This window comes from Pelecanus crispus, chromosome 6 (assembly GCF_030463565.1).
Source record: "Pelecanus crispus isolate bPelCri1 chromosome 6, bPelCri1.pri, whole genome shotgun sequence".
In the NCBI taxonomy this organism is placed as follows: domain Eukaryota; kingdom Metazoa; phylum Chordata; class Aves; order Pelecaniformes; family Pelecanidae; genus Pelecanus; species Pelecanus crispus.
In genome coordinates this window covers 34,692,211-34,708,968 of record NC_134648.1, presented here as the reverse complement: position 1 = coordinate 34,708,968, position 16,758 = coordinate 34,692,211, and the positions used below count along the sequence as shown (strand labels likewise).

At 43.4% G+C, this 16,758-nt stretch overlaps 1 protein-coding gene across 1 annotated transcript in view; it reads right to left on the bottom strand.

The window, feature by feature from the left end:
- LOC104034566 (deubiquitinase DESI2) overlaps window positions 1–16,758 on the bottom strand; it is a 55,833-nt gene that overhangs the window by 4,819 nt on the left and 34,256 nt on the right. Inside the window, exons 2-4 of the mRNA XM_075713033.1 lie at window positions 15,269–15,341; window positions 13,819–13,912; window positions 12,634–12,775 (exon numbers count right to left, since the gene is read on the bottom strand). Coding sequence (XP_075569148.1) covers window positions 12,634–12,775; window positions 13,819–13,912; window positions 15,269–15,341 — 309 coding nt within the window. The remainder of the gene's footprint in view (window positions 1–12,633; window positions 12,776–13,818; window positions 13,913–15,268; window positions 15,342–16,758) is intronic.

Genomic DNA, 16,758 nt, shown 5'->3' with positions numbered 1-16,758 from the left:
ACCCACTGCCACTGCCACTTAGCAGCCTTGCTAAAAATGAGGTGGCATCCACATGGGGCATGTATCCATTTGAGCTACTGTACAGTATTCCCATTGGTGTGTCTTAGAGAATGCAAAGGGCTTTTATTGGTGCCTGAGGAGTCTTAACACACACCCCAGAGCACTTTAAGAGCAAAGCCTTTAGACCCCAAGGGGAATCTTTCCAGTGTTTGCATGAGTTGGCTCCTACAAGGCCTTGACAATATAGCATAGATGATGCTTATCAGAATTTCAGAATAAGGCCATTAGATACAAACCAGCACATCTGCCCAGGCAAAGCTTGCAGGCTGTGCTAGGGTAGCCAAAAACCATATGTAGAAAGAGAAGCATGGCAATGCAATGAAATTAGTACTTGGACACAACTGGAATAAACCATTAACCCAATGCCCAGGGACATTTTTTTTACCACCTTGCAAAAACTAAACTGGTAGTACAACTGCCCAGTGCTGGCAGAGATAAGGGAGTCTGAGTGCATCAGCGAGGAACATACCTCTAGCTCTGCACTCCTCATCAGCTGCTGCACGTGGAGTATATGCTGGAAGTAACATTCCTGAAAGAGAACGGACATACAGCCTTTGCAACACACCTGAAAGCACAGTTCCACCTTGGCGGAGTTGGAATGCTAAGATCAATTGCTTGAAACAGATTTATTGTATAGGTACTGTGTAAAAACAATAATTTCTACTCTAGGGAACATAACTGGCCTGTGGGGATCAACAGAATAGATGAGGGGGGCCGCTTCACTGGGCTGTAAAGCTGCATGCAGCATGCATTCAACAGAGCCAGGAATGGCCCGTGTCTTGCAGGGGAAGAGTACAGCTGAGAAACTGTAGATGAGGCTGAATGAGCTCAGTAATGAGGCTGCATTCTGTGAGGTAGCATCCCGAGTCAAAGGCAGGAAGGGAAAAACTTTTAAATGAATTTAAGCAACTGTCTAAAATGCCCCCATTTTCCTATGCAATCCCTTTTTGTTCCACAGCAGGCAGGGCACTGCCACTGTTATGTGTCCTCCCCAGGACTGCAGGCGTTCCTCCATGTAAAGCAGAAGAAGCATATGCACCATCTCCCTGAGACCATCCAGGAGTGAGGAAAAGGGAAAGCACTGAAAGGAGGGACTAATACCCATGGTCTTGCTCCCCTTGGGGTGCTAGTGGTAACGTGTCAGTCACCTCTGTGGTCCCATAGCAGGACAGAGCTGCCTCTATGCAGGACTCTGCATGCAGAGAGATGCCAGGAACAGAGACGATGGAGTAGATAGCTCTGGGTCAAACGAGACAGCTGGCTTATAGCACCTCAGCACTCACAGCACTATTTCAGCTTCACTGGCCAGGCCACCAGTGGAGAGGCATGGTGGCTGCAAATATGGCATCTTGATGAACCACATTCAGAGTTGAATTCTGAGTGGCATCACTGATTAGTTATGTACCAACACTGGAGTCTGGCAATACCCTCTTTGAGCATGAAGTTCGTTGTAACCAGCACTTATATGTACAGCCAGCAGCTGCAGGATGACAAGGTAGGCAGCAAGTGGCTTCATAACAGGTGACCATTTTGGGAATACTAAGTATAATTAAGTCTGGGCTTGTTAGTGACATTTAAAACAACGACTCTCCCACCAAATGAGTAGGCAACTGCAATTCATTCATATTATCATGATGGCATGAAGAGGAACTGCCTTCTCCTAGCAGGTGCTGTTTTGAGACCAGTGGCTGAGAACAACTGTTGCCTAATAGGATTGTGCTTTCCAGTGTTATGGACATGCTGAAGATGACCAGGCTAACCCATATGCATAGAGAGATGGACATCAAGAGCATCTATTTTTTCCTGAATAGCTAACCAAGAAAATCCTGTTTTTCAGTCTCAAGCCTTGTTTCCTAACATCAGTGAGCAACAGGTTACTGCGGATGGAGATACCAGGACAAGAGAGGATACAGGAACTCAGGAACAGGGAGAGACCTTCTGTCTGGCAGCATTGGAAGGACTTCTAAGCAAGAGGTTGCAGTCTCTAAAGCCTATTAACACACTTAGACAGTTCATTTACACTCCTGACCCTTTTCATTTATCAACAGGCAGCTGGTGAAAAGGACAGGGTTTTTCCTTGCCATCTTCATTCATGGAAAGGAGGCATCTGTTCTTAGGCATTTTCACACACAAAGACTCAAAGGCTCCATGATGGTGTGACTAGAGATGAATTCCCCAGATAGTGTGAACTAACTTATCTCCAAGGTATTATGCTTATTTATAATAGATAAGGGGGTTTGTTTTGGTAAGACAGATGCAAAAAGCAGACAAAATAAAATAGATGGTACAAAACACCCACATTTACACCAGTCCCAGAGAGCTTAAGATTTTTTGGGTTTGGTTTTTTTTTTTTCCCAAATTTATTCTTAAAATATCTTCACATTTAATCTGTTTGGCTAGATAGATCATATTAAGGAGAAAACCTGAAATAACTGCAGAGGCATGTGGCAAAACCAGCTGTTTTTAAAAAAAATGAAATGATGTGGTAAAAACTTGCCATTTGGGGGGGTTGATTTCTCTGTCAAATTACTTGCCACCTCATACTATTCCCCTGCACAAGTAGATCAATAGAGGAAAGAGGGTGGACTGAGAGCTGAAAGGTGCATATAAGAGTTATCCCAGTAATCATTTTTGTTGCGCTAGAGGACTCATTCAGGATAGCAAGGCAAGAAAGGTTAATGATGGAAAAAGAAGTTTATACTTTTATAGCAGCCTTCATTCCAAGGACTTCCCAAATACTTCATAAATTTCAACTAATACACAACCTACACCTAGAAATCTCATTTTACCACTGCAGAGAAGCCACATCTGGAATGCAATATAGCAATTTATTAACTGCATGCAGTCAAAATTGTGCATACTTACAGGCAGAAACAAGAGAAAAAATTACATCTATCTGAAACCATGAGGATAATTTATGGGTGCAGGACATCTTTATTAATAAGTGCCTTCTAAACGTATGTGGCAGTTAAAAACCAGAAAACAAACACAGCCTGTTCCCCATAGAGCTAACAACATTCAAAGGCTGCTGCAGTGAAGCAAGTCTTTCCATCAGCTTCAGTGAGGACTGGCTCAGGCACCAGGAAAATAAAGCTTTCCTAATGTTCTTTCATGCCATGTGGTTGTTTTTTTGTTTGTTTGTTTGTTTGTTCATTTTCTTCTCTTCTTTCTGTCTGTTGGGAGTGTTGTGTCCCCTGCCATTAACAGAATCACACATAGGCTTTTATGCAACAAAACATTATCTCCTCCTCTACAACAGAGGCAACTGAGAAGCAATTGTTGACTAAGAAAAACATGGGTATTACTTGTCTACTTAGGATCTGCTGGTTTATAAAAGACTGGTTTATAAAAGCTTCTGCTGCTTTTGACTGTGACTCAAATGCCACCTGAAGCTCTCTGAAGCTTCTCTGGTGTTTAATCCTTTCTCTCTGATAGCTTTCAGGCTAAGGAGAGCTTCCTAGTTTTTAATGACATTACGATGAGAACTCACCTGTGCCTGGGGATGGCCCTGAAAAGCTTTAGGCTTGAATTATTCACTGATGATTAAAAAACTGCCCTCGTTTGGTCCTTGATTCAGCAAACCTGCCTTTTTCAGAGAATTTACTGAAAGTCAAGCTCCTCTAAGGAAAGCAGGATTCTGATGTAAGTTTGTTACATGCTGTTGGCTGAAAAAGGACAGGTGAATAGCTGGAGAGAAAAGAATGTGCGCTGGCTACTGTCTCCTGTCACTTCAGTACAGCTCCACACCCTCTACCAGTAAAGTAAGATCCCTCTGTTCTACCAAAGCTCCAACCACATTGACAAAGGACAACCAAGACAGCCATACCATCAGGGAAGTATACGTCAGACATAACTCTAAAGCCAGTCACGGAGATATCTTACGCTGTGCTTCAGTTACAAGACGTGTATTTCCTGCTATCACACTGACACACAATGACAAAGCCTCTCTCTGCTACTATCAATAGGACAGATCTTTACCAGTAATACAAAGGGGAAAGAAGCCCTAGCATCCAGCCTAGATGTGATCCACGTGCAAGCAAGCCTGATTGCACCAAGATCATCCCCTGCCTCCCAAAGAAATTCAGATTGTGTGGCTTCACCAAGCATTTCCATCCAATCTGGCATGCAGGTTTAATAATAGCACTGTGGGGTCAGCATCAACAGTGGGTGTGCTAAATGCCTACTTCAGTCCTCTGTAACCATGAGGTTGCAGGATTCACTGTGCAGACTCCATCTGTTAATCTTTGAGGTATTTCCTATTGGAGACCATCCTTTTAGGCTGATTTGAGAGAGTCCTGCTGACTTCAGGAGACTGGGAGCTATTTACTTCCCAGGTTGAGCATTGCAGTGCTGCAGCTCTCAGACTCTGGCTGCAAAGCATTTGACTGTGACAGGGCCCATAATCCCTGCCCTGTAGGAACCAGCCTCATCTAGGATGCTAAAGGATTTTCCAAGGCTGACCTAAGCCACCTCAGATGCTTAGGAGACTCTCTTCCCCTCCTGTGCCAACAAAGAATGGGCCAAACTCATTTCATTAACCCCCAGGCCTATTTTCCAAGGCCCCTTCAACCCAAGAACAAGACCCCCCCCCATTCCCCCAAATATTTTTCTCTCTGGAAAATTCTGCAAATCCTACAACTTCAAAATGAGCTTCTAAAACCACAAGTGCACAAATTGTGATTTAGGCCTCTCCCTTCTCCTGCTGAAATGTGTTATATCTCTGCTTATGTAAATAATTAAAGTAGGATAGTTCCCACAGGAGAGCCTGAGGGACTCCCTGCTCCAGAACATCTTGTAGTTGATATTCAGGAGAGTTTTTGCTGAAATGTAGGAGAAAAGATAAATAAATCTTTAGTTCACCTTGCTCTCCTATACCTCAGCAAGCTTCTCTCTATCCAGGAAGCTCTCAGTTACTTGCAGATGAGTACATCTCACAAGCTAAAAGTTCTGTTTGAACCCACAAAATGTCCTAGCACAAGTTTTAATAAAATTGTCAGATCCCTCTAAAAGGCTCTGCTTTTGATGCCTTGGTTTGCTCTGAAAATCCTAGTTCAGCTCTAATAATTAGTTCAAATTTTAGCCATTTACCCAGATGGCATCTCCGAGCACTGTCCCCTGCATCCAATCCTTTGGATCAAGAAATGCTGAGCAATATGGAAACAGATCCTTTAATATTTAAAGGAATAAAGGGGTGAAAAGGATCAGTGGGTACAAAAGGAAGCTGGATAATGAGATACCAATCTGTTTTCCTCAAGGGTTTTTAATCCCTCAAATCCAAATTACCTTAAAGAGCCTTCTGAAGAATGATCACATGTGGATGTCAACCATGCACACCAACTTCAGAGTTGGTTCTAGTCTTTTTTAATAGTCTTCTCTGGGTATAAGAGAAAGTTGTGATAATTTAGGAAGCAAATAGGGATGTTTAACTGTGCTTCACCATACCTCAGTCATGCAGCCAAATTCTGCTTTCAGTGACTCTAGGGGAATTCGTACCAGATCACTCAGGTGTTTCTGAGCCAGGTTTGTCCCAGGGGCTGCTGCAGATTCTCTGACCATGCTCTTAGAGATCCAGACAGGTCCTACTAACACAGACTCAGCCTTCTCCTGCCTGCCTTCTCCTTTAAAAAAAGAAAAAATAGTAGGGTAGTTTTAGAGCAGCTGCAAGACAGATAAATAACTCCAGGCTGGGAAACTGCTACAAAATACAGAGGGTTTTGACCTTTTCTGGTACATAAGTTATGCATACAAATCAGAAAGAAATAATTCCCCTTTCAAGAAGAGGGAGGAAAGACACGATAAAAGAGTAAAACCTTCTGCCGCTGCTGTCCTCAGGTAAAGTTCCACCATCAACAATTTTTAAGGTGAATCAAATCAGTGCCTCTCAATTAATTTCCTAATTATGATGAGCATCAACTTCATATCTTGTCAAAAGGGCCCATAAGACCAACTGACTTTATTGCTATTCCACCACTGGTAAGGCTATTGGGAAATAAAAGGGGCTATGTTCCCTGATGCTCAGAAGCCACACTTCTTTAATAATGATCTGTCATGTGTCCTATAGCAAGGTTCTGAAGAGTTTCCTTAAATAGGGATCATTCCAGTTGCTTGGCAGTAATCACACTGATGAAGGGAGAAGGAGTCGTTTCCTTGAGTCATTCCACTTATCTTCCAGTTCTGGTGCTGATTCAAAGGTGTTTTTCTCCCTTCCCATGGTGGTTTGCCCTTTTCTGAGACATGCTGTAGCAACTGTCATCACTCTGGTAAGAGCACAGCTCCATAGCTTATCTTAGATGGGAAACTTCAGAAGCATGGAAAATTGCTGGTGGGAAGTCAAATGAGTCATCTTCTGTTTGTGAATGGGCTAAGCAGCAAAAGATTTTTCAGAGTCTTCAAGCTGCAGTGACATGATGTGATCCTTACACTCAATGCTGAGGAATATTGCCAGACTGGAGAAGAACCTGGAAGCAGAAAACTTTCATCCTCCCTCTGATCCTCTCGTTACTGCTATCTTCTCTAAAGAAGCTATCCTCAGGCACTGTACACTCACCATACGCCTACGCATCAGGAGGGTTCATGTTCTTATACGCCCATATTTCAGCCCCTGGCAGTCAACCTTTCTCTTTACACGTGTTTGGGGATACAAGTTGTGCCAAGTTTGCATTTGCCTTGCCTAGTATCTGCCTTCCACAAGCCCAAATTGTATTGTAGAGTTGCAGGGCAATCATGAGCCATGCTCCCGCAGTGAAAAGACCCCTCTGGCAGAAATTTCACAGTTCCTTGTATCTGCATGCGCCTACCCTTATCTATGGCCAAAGAACAGTCTTGGGGACAAAGAGTGTGTGACTGCATATATTTCTTGGCACCTCATGGCATACTTCCTTGTGGCCCACTGCTGCAGTGACAAGTGCTCCTGCAAAGCAATGGCATGGCTGCAACCTCAAACCTGCAGGTCCTTGCAGGGGAACTACAGCCCAAGAATTACTTTGAGTTTGGCTTTTTCCTGAAAGTACAAATATATTCCTCTCCCTTTATGTCTGCTTTACAGCAATTTGTAACTTCTGTCCTTTTGCTATCGCACATCTCTGTGTTCTGAAAAATCAGGAAATTCAACAAATCACATCATGGAAAGAACTAATTATTTTAGCCTTTCTTTTTGTTTTAAAAGGTTCTTCTAATGTTCAAAAGCCAATATTTTTTCCATCTGGCAGAATTTAAATAGCCTCTTTCATCAGCCAGGGCAACTCATAAAGAACATAAATATTTTGCAATCCCTTGAAGGGCCATTTGAACATACTGCTGTAAGTATACACGAGAGATTGTTAGGAACATAGTGACTTAACAACAGATGATCAAACAGAAGGACTTCACCCAATATTGGTGTGGTCCTAACTGAATTCCTCGCACATGCATAACCTTATCAGAATGCCAAAACCCCTACTGTGTGCCAGCAGCATTACCTGCCTGGAGTACTGACACGCAGATAGGCACAGAAGCTCAGACCAGGATGGGAAGTTTGGGCTGTGCTACTGATGGTCTGACTGATTTTTCTTTGCAGAAATTGCAGGCATAAGGCCCCCCAAAAGATTGCCCATTCTCCTGGAGAGTTTCTTCAGAGAATGTGGTACAGATACTACTTGATTTTGGGGACTGTCAACATAAAGACCATGAAATGAACAAGCTTCTTGTAGGCAAATTCCTAATCCCAGTTTGATGAACCTCTTCATTTTAACCTGCAAACAATTTGCTTAAGTGGTTTATAAATATAGGTAGGTACCATGGGACCATGTTGCAGCAGTCAGAGCGGCTGAGACAACCCTAACTAGATTTTCACTGCTTAGATCAAGCTTCACTCACCTTCCTACACTGACATAGATGGTGAGGGTAAAGGGAGACCACAAAGGAGTATTAAGTGGTGTGTGTACCAGCGACCTTAAATTGAAGCTGTGCAAATGCACAGGGGGTGCATCCAATTTCTCGCTCATGACTATCTGCTAGGAAATTCTGCCCTGCTTTACATCAGGACTTCCTTCAAAACTAATTAAGATGGTGTGTGGCACTTAACTAGACAGACACTTATGCTCTCTGGTAGTTCCTCACTTCTTAAATAACCCAAAGTTCCCCAAAGAAGAAGAATTTCTCAGGAAATCCACAGGAAGAGACTCCTGATCGTGCAGCATGTTCACCGAATTGCTTACTGAGAAAGCTGCCATGAAATGGCATTGGAGAAGACAATGTCTGAACTGCTGCTGCTAAAACTGGGGCATTCTCTGTTTTGTTTCCACAGGAGCTGCTTTGTGAGTAGACCCAGCCATGCCTCTTTGATCCAGTAGCTGCTCATTAGAAGGCCATAGGGAACTGGCAAAGCAGGGGGAGATCTGAGTCTTGAGCAAGTATGAATATGCTTGGCGGTCTGCAGTAGGGAGGAAGGAAAATTCAGAGCTAAGTGCCAACAAGGGAGTAACAATGCCCCTTGCAGCTTATAAGTGAATGTGGGCAGGAAGATCAGAAGACTCGGAAGAGTTGCATGGCATTGTAGGGAGAGGCTTAATGCCACAGCAGCAAGTAATTAGGTTGCAACAGCACTGCAAAGTGAGTTTTTTCAGAGGTAGATAGCAGGTCAAAGGCATGCCCAGTGGTTAAGTAGAGCTTATCTGCTTGTGCTGGACTTGCTGTAGTCCAGGGATTTTTCAAGACACATTCCCAAATGGCATAGTCATGAACATAGGTCTGGACATGCCCCTAACCATTAGCAGTCAGTCTGCATTGCCTACTTAGACCACAAATTTTATAACTGTTAAAGATAACAGTTACCAGTTATCATGGTGGGACCTGAGGCATCATTGTATGAAACATGAATTTGACAGAAAAATCATTCATAAACAGATACAGATGAAAGATTTCTGGATGGATGTTCCATTTGCTGAGAAAACACTGACGAAGAATAAGAAAACAAAAACTTTGAAAGTAAATTCTGACTCCTGTGGCTTCAGCAGTCCTTCTGATGACAGGGAACCTGGCTTAGAGGTCCTGGCAATTGGACAAGTGGCTGTTGCCTCACAGTGTGATCCAGAGAAAGCTGATCTGGGAGGGAGAGCCAGCCTTATACCTCCTTCGCATTCCCTCTGCAGAACTGTGACCTCAGCCAGCAGGACACATGGCTGCATCTGCCCTCAGTCCGTGCGACCAGATGGTACCTTCCCAACAAATGGCCCAGCCACACTGGGGCAACATCTGTATGGAAACTAATTAGCAAGCCCACAGCCAGATGAGGAAATTAAGGAGGCCGAACACAGTTACCTAGCACATGGGCTACAGCCAAATCTCAAGGCCTGCCAGACAGATTTGTGTAAACACACATTAACTCATACGTCACCACACAGCTATAAAGCTCTAGCTCTGGTTTTGCGTGCTGATACAGAACAATACAAGCCATAAACCAGATAATTAACCTTGGCAGATAAGAGAGCTGTCATCAAAAGATTTCAGAGCCCTTTTTAAAGTCAGGAAATAACCCAGCACACAAGGGGAGATACTTAGGCACAGAGCAGGGATGTGACTTGCCTGGCATTAGTCAGGAGACTCAGAAGAACCGTCTCCTGAACTCATCACACTGCTTGTGTGCCTGGGCAGAAAGGCCTAAAGGGCTGCAGGGAGCAGAGCTGGCCATTCCCTCTTTCATGCTAAAAATCATCCTCCACCCAGTCCCCTTCTGTGGTGAAAGGGCATTGCAGTACTGATAGCATCACCTTTCAGCTGGGCTACAGCAACAGAGAGACCAAGAATTTATACTCACTTAAAACCCTTGGCTGCCTTTTGTGTGACTGGAGTTAAATCTCAGTTCCAGTGAGCAATTTGATTCTGTTGAACAAAATTTCTACATCTTTTCTTTTAATTCTTTGAATACTTTTTCCAATTTCCTGTCTTTAACTGTCACATAACACGGCTATGCATAAACAGATGCTAATTATTATTATTGCTGCTTCACAGATGAAGAGTCTGAAGGAAAGGGTAATAAAAACACTAAACTGACTCATCTCAGAATTGTGTTTAGGGCACAAATATCAGTTCCATTTTCTGCCCTCTATGGTGACACATACCTACACAGTCTTGAGAGCCACTGGTCACGTAGTCAGCATGTTCTGAGCACTGTAAGGCTGTACCTTATAGCTCTATATGGTAGGGTCTGGAGCTTTCTAATATGATGGGTTTTGTTTTAATGGGAACTACAGCAAGGAAAAAAATAAAGCACTAAGGCTGCAAAGTTAAGCAATCATTCAGATGTTGGGAAATGAGAATAGAAACTTTCATTGCTTTCAGTTTAAGCAGGTTCTGTCTCAACAGATTTCAAGCAGTCTTTCCTCCAAGAGGTCAGAAGTACCCCAAGATAAGCTGTGCTACTTCTCACCCAGCTCTGAAACATGGTGATTGCCAAATTACTGTGTTTACCAGAAAGAATGGAGACATCTGTCATAAGGTGGCCACATGTATTTCTCATGTTACTGACTGAGGCACATTGAATGGCTAGGACTTTTGCTTGGTGTCTTAACATCAGCTATTTCTTTAAGAACTTCAGCTCCTATTTTCTGTATCTTGATGCTAGAGACCAGCCAGGGCCTTCTGCTCCTGGGCCTCAAGTGCACCTCCTCTGGTTTTGCATTTGTCATACTTTAGAGAGGGGCGATTAACACAGGCCTATGTGAAGAGTAACAGCAACCAAAAAATCCTGCTTGCCTATGAAGGGTTTCTTTAAACTGACCTAAATCCTGAGTAAATTCTGCTTCTGGGAGCAGAAGTGTCAGAATTAGCCATTTAGGCTTTTGTTTTATTATCTGGACAGGTTATGGGGCAGTGAATGAGCACACAGAAACCAAGAAAGCAAGATCTTCCAGGAAAACAACCCTAAGTTCCACTCCTGTAAAGATGTTCACTGAAAGTGTATTGAAAGCAAAATTTAAAATACCATAGTAGTTTTTTATTAAGATCTCTTATTTGACTTGTGTTTGGAAGGTTGGACAAGGAAGGAGCAGCGAGGGGTTCACTGATATGTAGCAGCAGAATGAAGGAAGAATGGCTTTGAGCGTATGGCTTGGACATGAGACATTTTACATATCAAAGTATGTAATAAGCAATGACCTTATTTCACTGCTGCAGGTAAAGGGTTTTTTTTTAGCTTTCACTAATGATCACACAGCTTTCTCCTGGGTTTCCTTCACAATTTTTAAAGTTCCCATTTTATGTTGTAGTAATTTGATTCTTTGACTCCAAAAGACTAGTGTGGCTAACATTGATATGATCATTGTACTGCCTGAAACTTCATTCTCTGTTTGTACCAATACAATTCTTTCTTGTTTATTTTTAATTTGCTAGCATTTACAGAAAGGACTCAGTCATTTTCTCTTTTTATAATTAGCAAGGATGAAACTGATAGAGAACTGGTTTTCCTAAGAGCCTAAGGAGGTCCCTTGTAAATGAATTGCTGGTTCTCAGATTCACTGGAGAAGTTCTTACAAAATCATACAGTATTTTTTCTACAGCATCTCATCTCCCTTGGGATCTGTGATGGGCCTGTTTGGGGATGAATGGACATTTGTGGTAAAAGAGGTTATTGGCATAGGACTCTTGCCCGATATGATGAAGAAAGGTGAGAGTTGTCTAATGAATGAGTTTGGGGACTCCAGAAAGAGAAATGAAAGTTTTACTGTTAAAGCAGTTGAACTCTTTGTGAAGAATAATATTCTTTCCTTGCGTTTCCTGTAAAATACCTATGGAAGGTCACTTCTATTTCGTGCTTTTCATGTCTTTTTCTGGCACTGGGTCAAGATCCTGAATTCAGATTTACACAAGTGCTGAATACTCATACCTTAATTGAAACACACTTTAAGCATTTCATCTGGAGTGTGAGGAAGAAGGCAGCTTCCCCCCAAAATAATCAGATCTTCAGGAATCAAAAATCAGATACCCCAAATTAGCAGATGGTTGGGACAAATTTGTGCTTCTCTGTGCTTCAATTCTCTCTGAAGAGAAATAACAGCTCTCTTATAATTCACAGTGGTTTTGTGAACATGAAAATGAATAAGCACCAAAGATGTCTATGAGAAAACCAATGCTTTTTTTAATGGGTTTTGGATGGTGCACATTAAATAAGGAAAAGGGACACCCACTTCCTGAATACTGCAGTTTTTTGTTTGCAGAACACTGATAAGCCATTTTTATTCCTTTGCAGATCATGTAGGGTTATTTGTGCTTGTTATTAAAATGATGCACATTTGCATGCTTGCCAGGTCTCTCCTTCCAATTCCTGCTCAGCATCTATTCAGTGAACCAAAATGCAGGCAATCTTAATTTCTCACACAGTTTAGACCTAACATGTGATGAACCTGCTGCATCTCCACCTCCTGATCCCATCCCTTTCAACAGCAAAGGGCTTCCAAAAATATTAAGTGCAGAAACAGGAGATTTGGCTATGGACTCTGGCCCGGCAGGCTGTGCTGACACCAATTCCCTTTCTGTAAGCAGTACTACAGATCTGAAGCTGCAAAAAAATAAAAAAAATTAAAAGATAGCTGTGCCCACCTCAGCCAGAGCAGCAGAGAAGTGATTGCAGTTCTTGTGCATCAGGTGGTATGCATTTCCTTTGTACTCCTTGCCCAGTTCTTCCATAATCTTATCCACATCCTCTTCTGTGAAGTCTGTAGTGCCCAAGGCAATGGATTCTCTAGGTAAAAACAAAAAAACAACAAGAAACATGGAAAGATACAGTGAAGAGAGTGATACATACCCAGGGAAAAGGAAATGATCAGACACTGGCAAGAAGGACAGGCTTAAAACATGGACATGCATGTCTGGGGCTATCAGAGACTTTCACTAACAAAATGGCACGGTAGTATCTCCAGCTTATGCACAAAGCAGGTTACAGCACAGGCACCAGCCCTGAGAGCTTCCTGCTCATCACCAGGGAAGTCTCAGCTCTGGGGGTCTGCTCCTACTCTGCCCATAACCCCCCAACAGAAACTTCCAGTAGGACAGAGGAGATTATTTTCTCATGATGGAGAGGGTTTCAATGGGATGGACCAGGAAGGAGCAGACTGAGAACTTTATGCAGAAACCTATTGCTTCTCCCAATACTCACTCAATAGCATTCATGCTTCTAAAAGTCTCCAACAACCCTCAACATGAACTGGGAGTCTGGGAAGGTCAAGCCCCACCTGCCATGAGCGCTTCCTTGACCCACAGCCCCACAGGCTGAACACCTTGAACAACATGTTAATGCAGCATCCTCTCAGTCTCCTCTAGCAGCTGCCCTGTCCCTTGTGACAAAGTAGCAATAAACACATGAGATGACTTCTGGTACTCTGTGCAGTATCCATAAATTGGTGATACTCATAAAAAGACTGGGTCTTGTTTTTTCTCCTGTGCACTGGCTCTGTGTAACACACAGTTACTCCCGTTCTTGCTGACAGGTGAAACTGGGAGCACAGAAAACAGAAAATGGGAAAAGAGAACTGCATTCATTTGTAAGTATGCTTTTAAACGCTGCCAAACACAGTTCAGCACTGTTCCCTGTTTGGTGTACACACTCTTTTATCCATGACCAAAAACCCTGCAGGGCTGCCTTTGAACCAGGATCATGTAAAGGATGCAGTGAGGGCGCTTCTGAGGAGAGGGAAAGGGGAACCCAGAGGAGAGGACTTCCCTGCTCCCCTTATACGAACAGCTACCAGGGGGGAGAGGAGAAGAGGTAGAAAAAAGGGCCCTTACTTGAATTTAAAGGTCTCGCCAAGTTCTACCGCACTGCCAGGTGTGATCTCGAAAATTCCACTGAATGGGTAGGGATGCCCTCCATAGGCAAACTCTGACAAGGAAAGAAACAGACTGTGAGTAATTGAATGAACGCAATGTCAGGAGAAAGTCTATGGCAGCTGTCTGCACAGCTCAGCATCAGCACCAGGGGCTGGGCGATGGCCAACATCGGTTTCAGCCAGACTCTGAAAGCCATTTTCTCTGTCCAGTTACCTGTCAGCCTGAGGATACCCTCACAGCCTCCCTCCATGCTAACACTACTGCTTTCCCACAGCGCCAGGAAAACTCTCCGAGTCTGTCTCTGTGCCCATCCAGGTGGCTTCCTCTCAGTGGAACGTTCTGCGGTGGAGGCATCTAGAAACACTACAAGAGACTGTTGGTGGTGGTACTGAGCTGGAAGAAGTCTTTTCTAGAGTAGGGAGAAATCAAGTCGTCTTCTTCCAGAGGGATTTACAGGCAGTGACTTGGAATTCTTTGCTGAAAGCCAAGCTGATTGTGGTCTGCCACCTCAGCGCACAAGTCGAGCCAGGAGGTCCCTCCATGTCATACAGGCCATCTTGCATGGCCTGTGAAACACAGCCTGTAGACCTCATGGTGTCATGCATGCCATCTTGCACAGCCTGTGAAAGCTTCTGTGCTCAAGATGGAACATGGCACCCCAGGGGGTTTATCTACTGCATGGCACTGGCTAAAAATACCACGAGTGAGACATCCCAAGTCATTCCCATTTAATGCTGAAGAAGGAAGCGGAAAGACTGTGATGCTAGTCTGTCCTTCACTGCACTACAGCTGTTTTCCCAGATCCCTTGACTGCTCCTTTTGCAATGGGTGCTCTGATCAGCTTCAATCTCATCCAGACCATTTCAAAAGTCTTACAAGGCATTTTATTTTCCTTGTAACTCTGGTGTTTCAAAAGAACAGTTTCCAAGATCTGGAAACCCAGATTCCAAGATATCTAGACCATAGATATTCATAAAGAATTACTGCAAAATGGATTTACTCTGACACAGAATCAGCACAAACATGCACATGCAGCTCGCAAGACAACCACTGATCAGCCTTTCTCTTCCCCCTCCCCCATTTCTCCCTTTCTCTCTCCCCCTCCTTCACTGCAAAATGGCTTTCCAACATTGCTTGGTCCCTCCTATCTGCCATCCTACTACACACCTACAGAAGCTATAGGGGCTGCAGTTACGTGCTGAAAACAAGAAGGGCTACATGGTTCATGACAGAACTGCACAAATTCCTGCTGGACTCCACAATGAACTCTAAAAAGAGAACTGGCTGAGTTTTTCACTCCTCAAAACATTCCTTGCCAAAACCTATAAGTTTGGGGTGCTTTTCCAATCAGACTAGCCATACAGTTGTCCCCATGTTCTGTAGGTAGTGAAACGGAACTACTTCATACCTCTGCCGTAGATCTCGATGCCAGAGTGGAAGACACCAATCCCCAAGGTGGAGGTGTATTCATTTATCCAGTACTACATTAAAAGAAAAGCCACATTTGGAAGCATTAGTGGAAAAGAAACACACTGTCTTGGTCTAGGATATATCCCCCATTTCCTGTCCTCAGGGCAACTTCTTTTAAGGACAAGAGTGATTTTGAAATTATCTTGAGACAAACAAATTGAGACTCCTTACAGATCAACAGAAGTGGGCCCTGTGTTTATACAGCTGACTGGGATTAGGTCTCCAAAAAATGCTTATCTAGTCCTTTCCACGTAAGACATTTCCCTGTATTCCCTCATATAACTGGACTGGAACCTCCACAAATCCAGCTGCTACAGGATGTGTGATTATTTATCTATCTTCTCACTTAAATAGCTGACACTGAGCCAGTTTCACTGACTCACGTGTCTTATCTGATCTTCAAAATCTTGAGTTAAAGAATCCCCAAATATTTTCTGTACACCATTTTACATCACGTCCCAACATCTACTTTTTATTAAGCTGGTTTTAGGCAATGAGATCTTGGAAACAGAGATCCATTCCTCCTATTGGTCAGAGGAGCACCATTTAGTAGTTAGCTATATGACACTGGTAACTGCTTTATAGAAAAAAAGAAGCTCCGAGCATACTAGTCAACATTTTGCTTAGAGGCACTATATACTATCAAGCATTGTCTCCAGAAGGGACAAGGACTTGCTGCTCCAAAATTAGGTCCAAGGTGACCACAACTTCACCAAAGTCAAGGACAAATTTTCAAGAGGAGCTGTTAAGTGACTTCATTCCTCTGGAGTCCAGCACTTTCCCAGTACATTTAGAGCAGAGCAATACTGCAGTCTGGTGCATGCAAGCAACACGCCTCCACCAAGCACTGCTCACTGTTTCCACCATACCATGAAGGACAATGCAGACACCCAAACAAGTCCCAGCTAAGCTAATTCTGGGGTGGGAAGCCGCACAGCCATGCCAGGGCAGTGCTGCATTGGAGATAATTAGCCCTGCTCAGCACCAGTATTTATTAGGTTAGCTGCAGAGCTGTGCTGCTACAGAAATAATGTTTTCAGGCAATGAGTGGAAACTGCCCATGCCTGGTATATTTACAGTTCACTTACAGCTACTGTGTGGTGAAGATGCATCTCTAGTAACTCAGGGCAACTGAATTCTTCTTTTAATCAAGCACTGCAAGAAAAGTGAGTGTTGTTTACGTGTCCCCATACAATGACATGACAGGTTCATTTGGCTAAAATTCTCTTTTGCGTCTGGTAGCTGCTTCTGGTGGAGCCAGAATAAGCTGCACCTTCCCTAGTGTCTGGTGTCACTGAGCTGCCATGGTATGAGTGAGAACCCCTCTGTTGTCAGGTAGCCAGAGGTCTGGCATACTCCATCTACTTTCCTCACACTGCTGGCTTATGTATTTTTGATGACTGCAGTAGCTCTGTAAATCACCTAGGA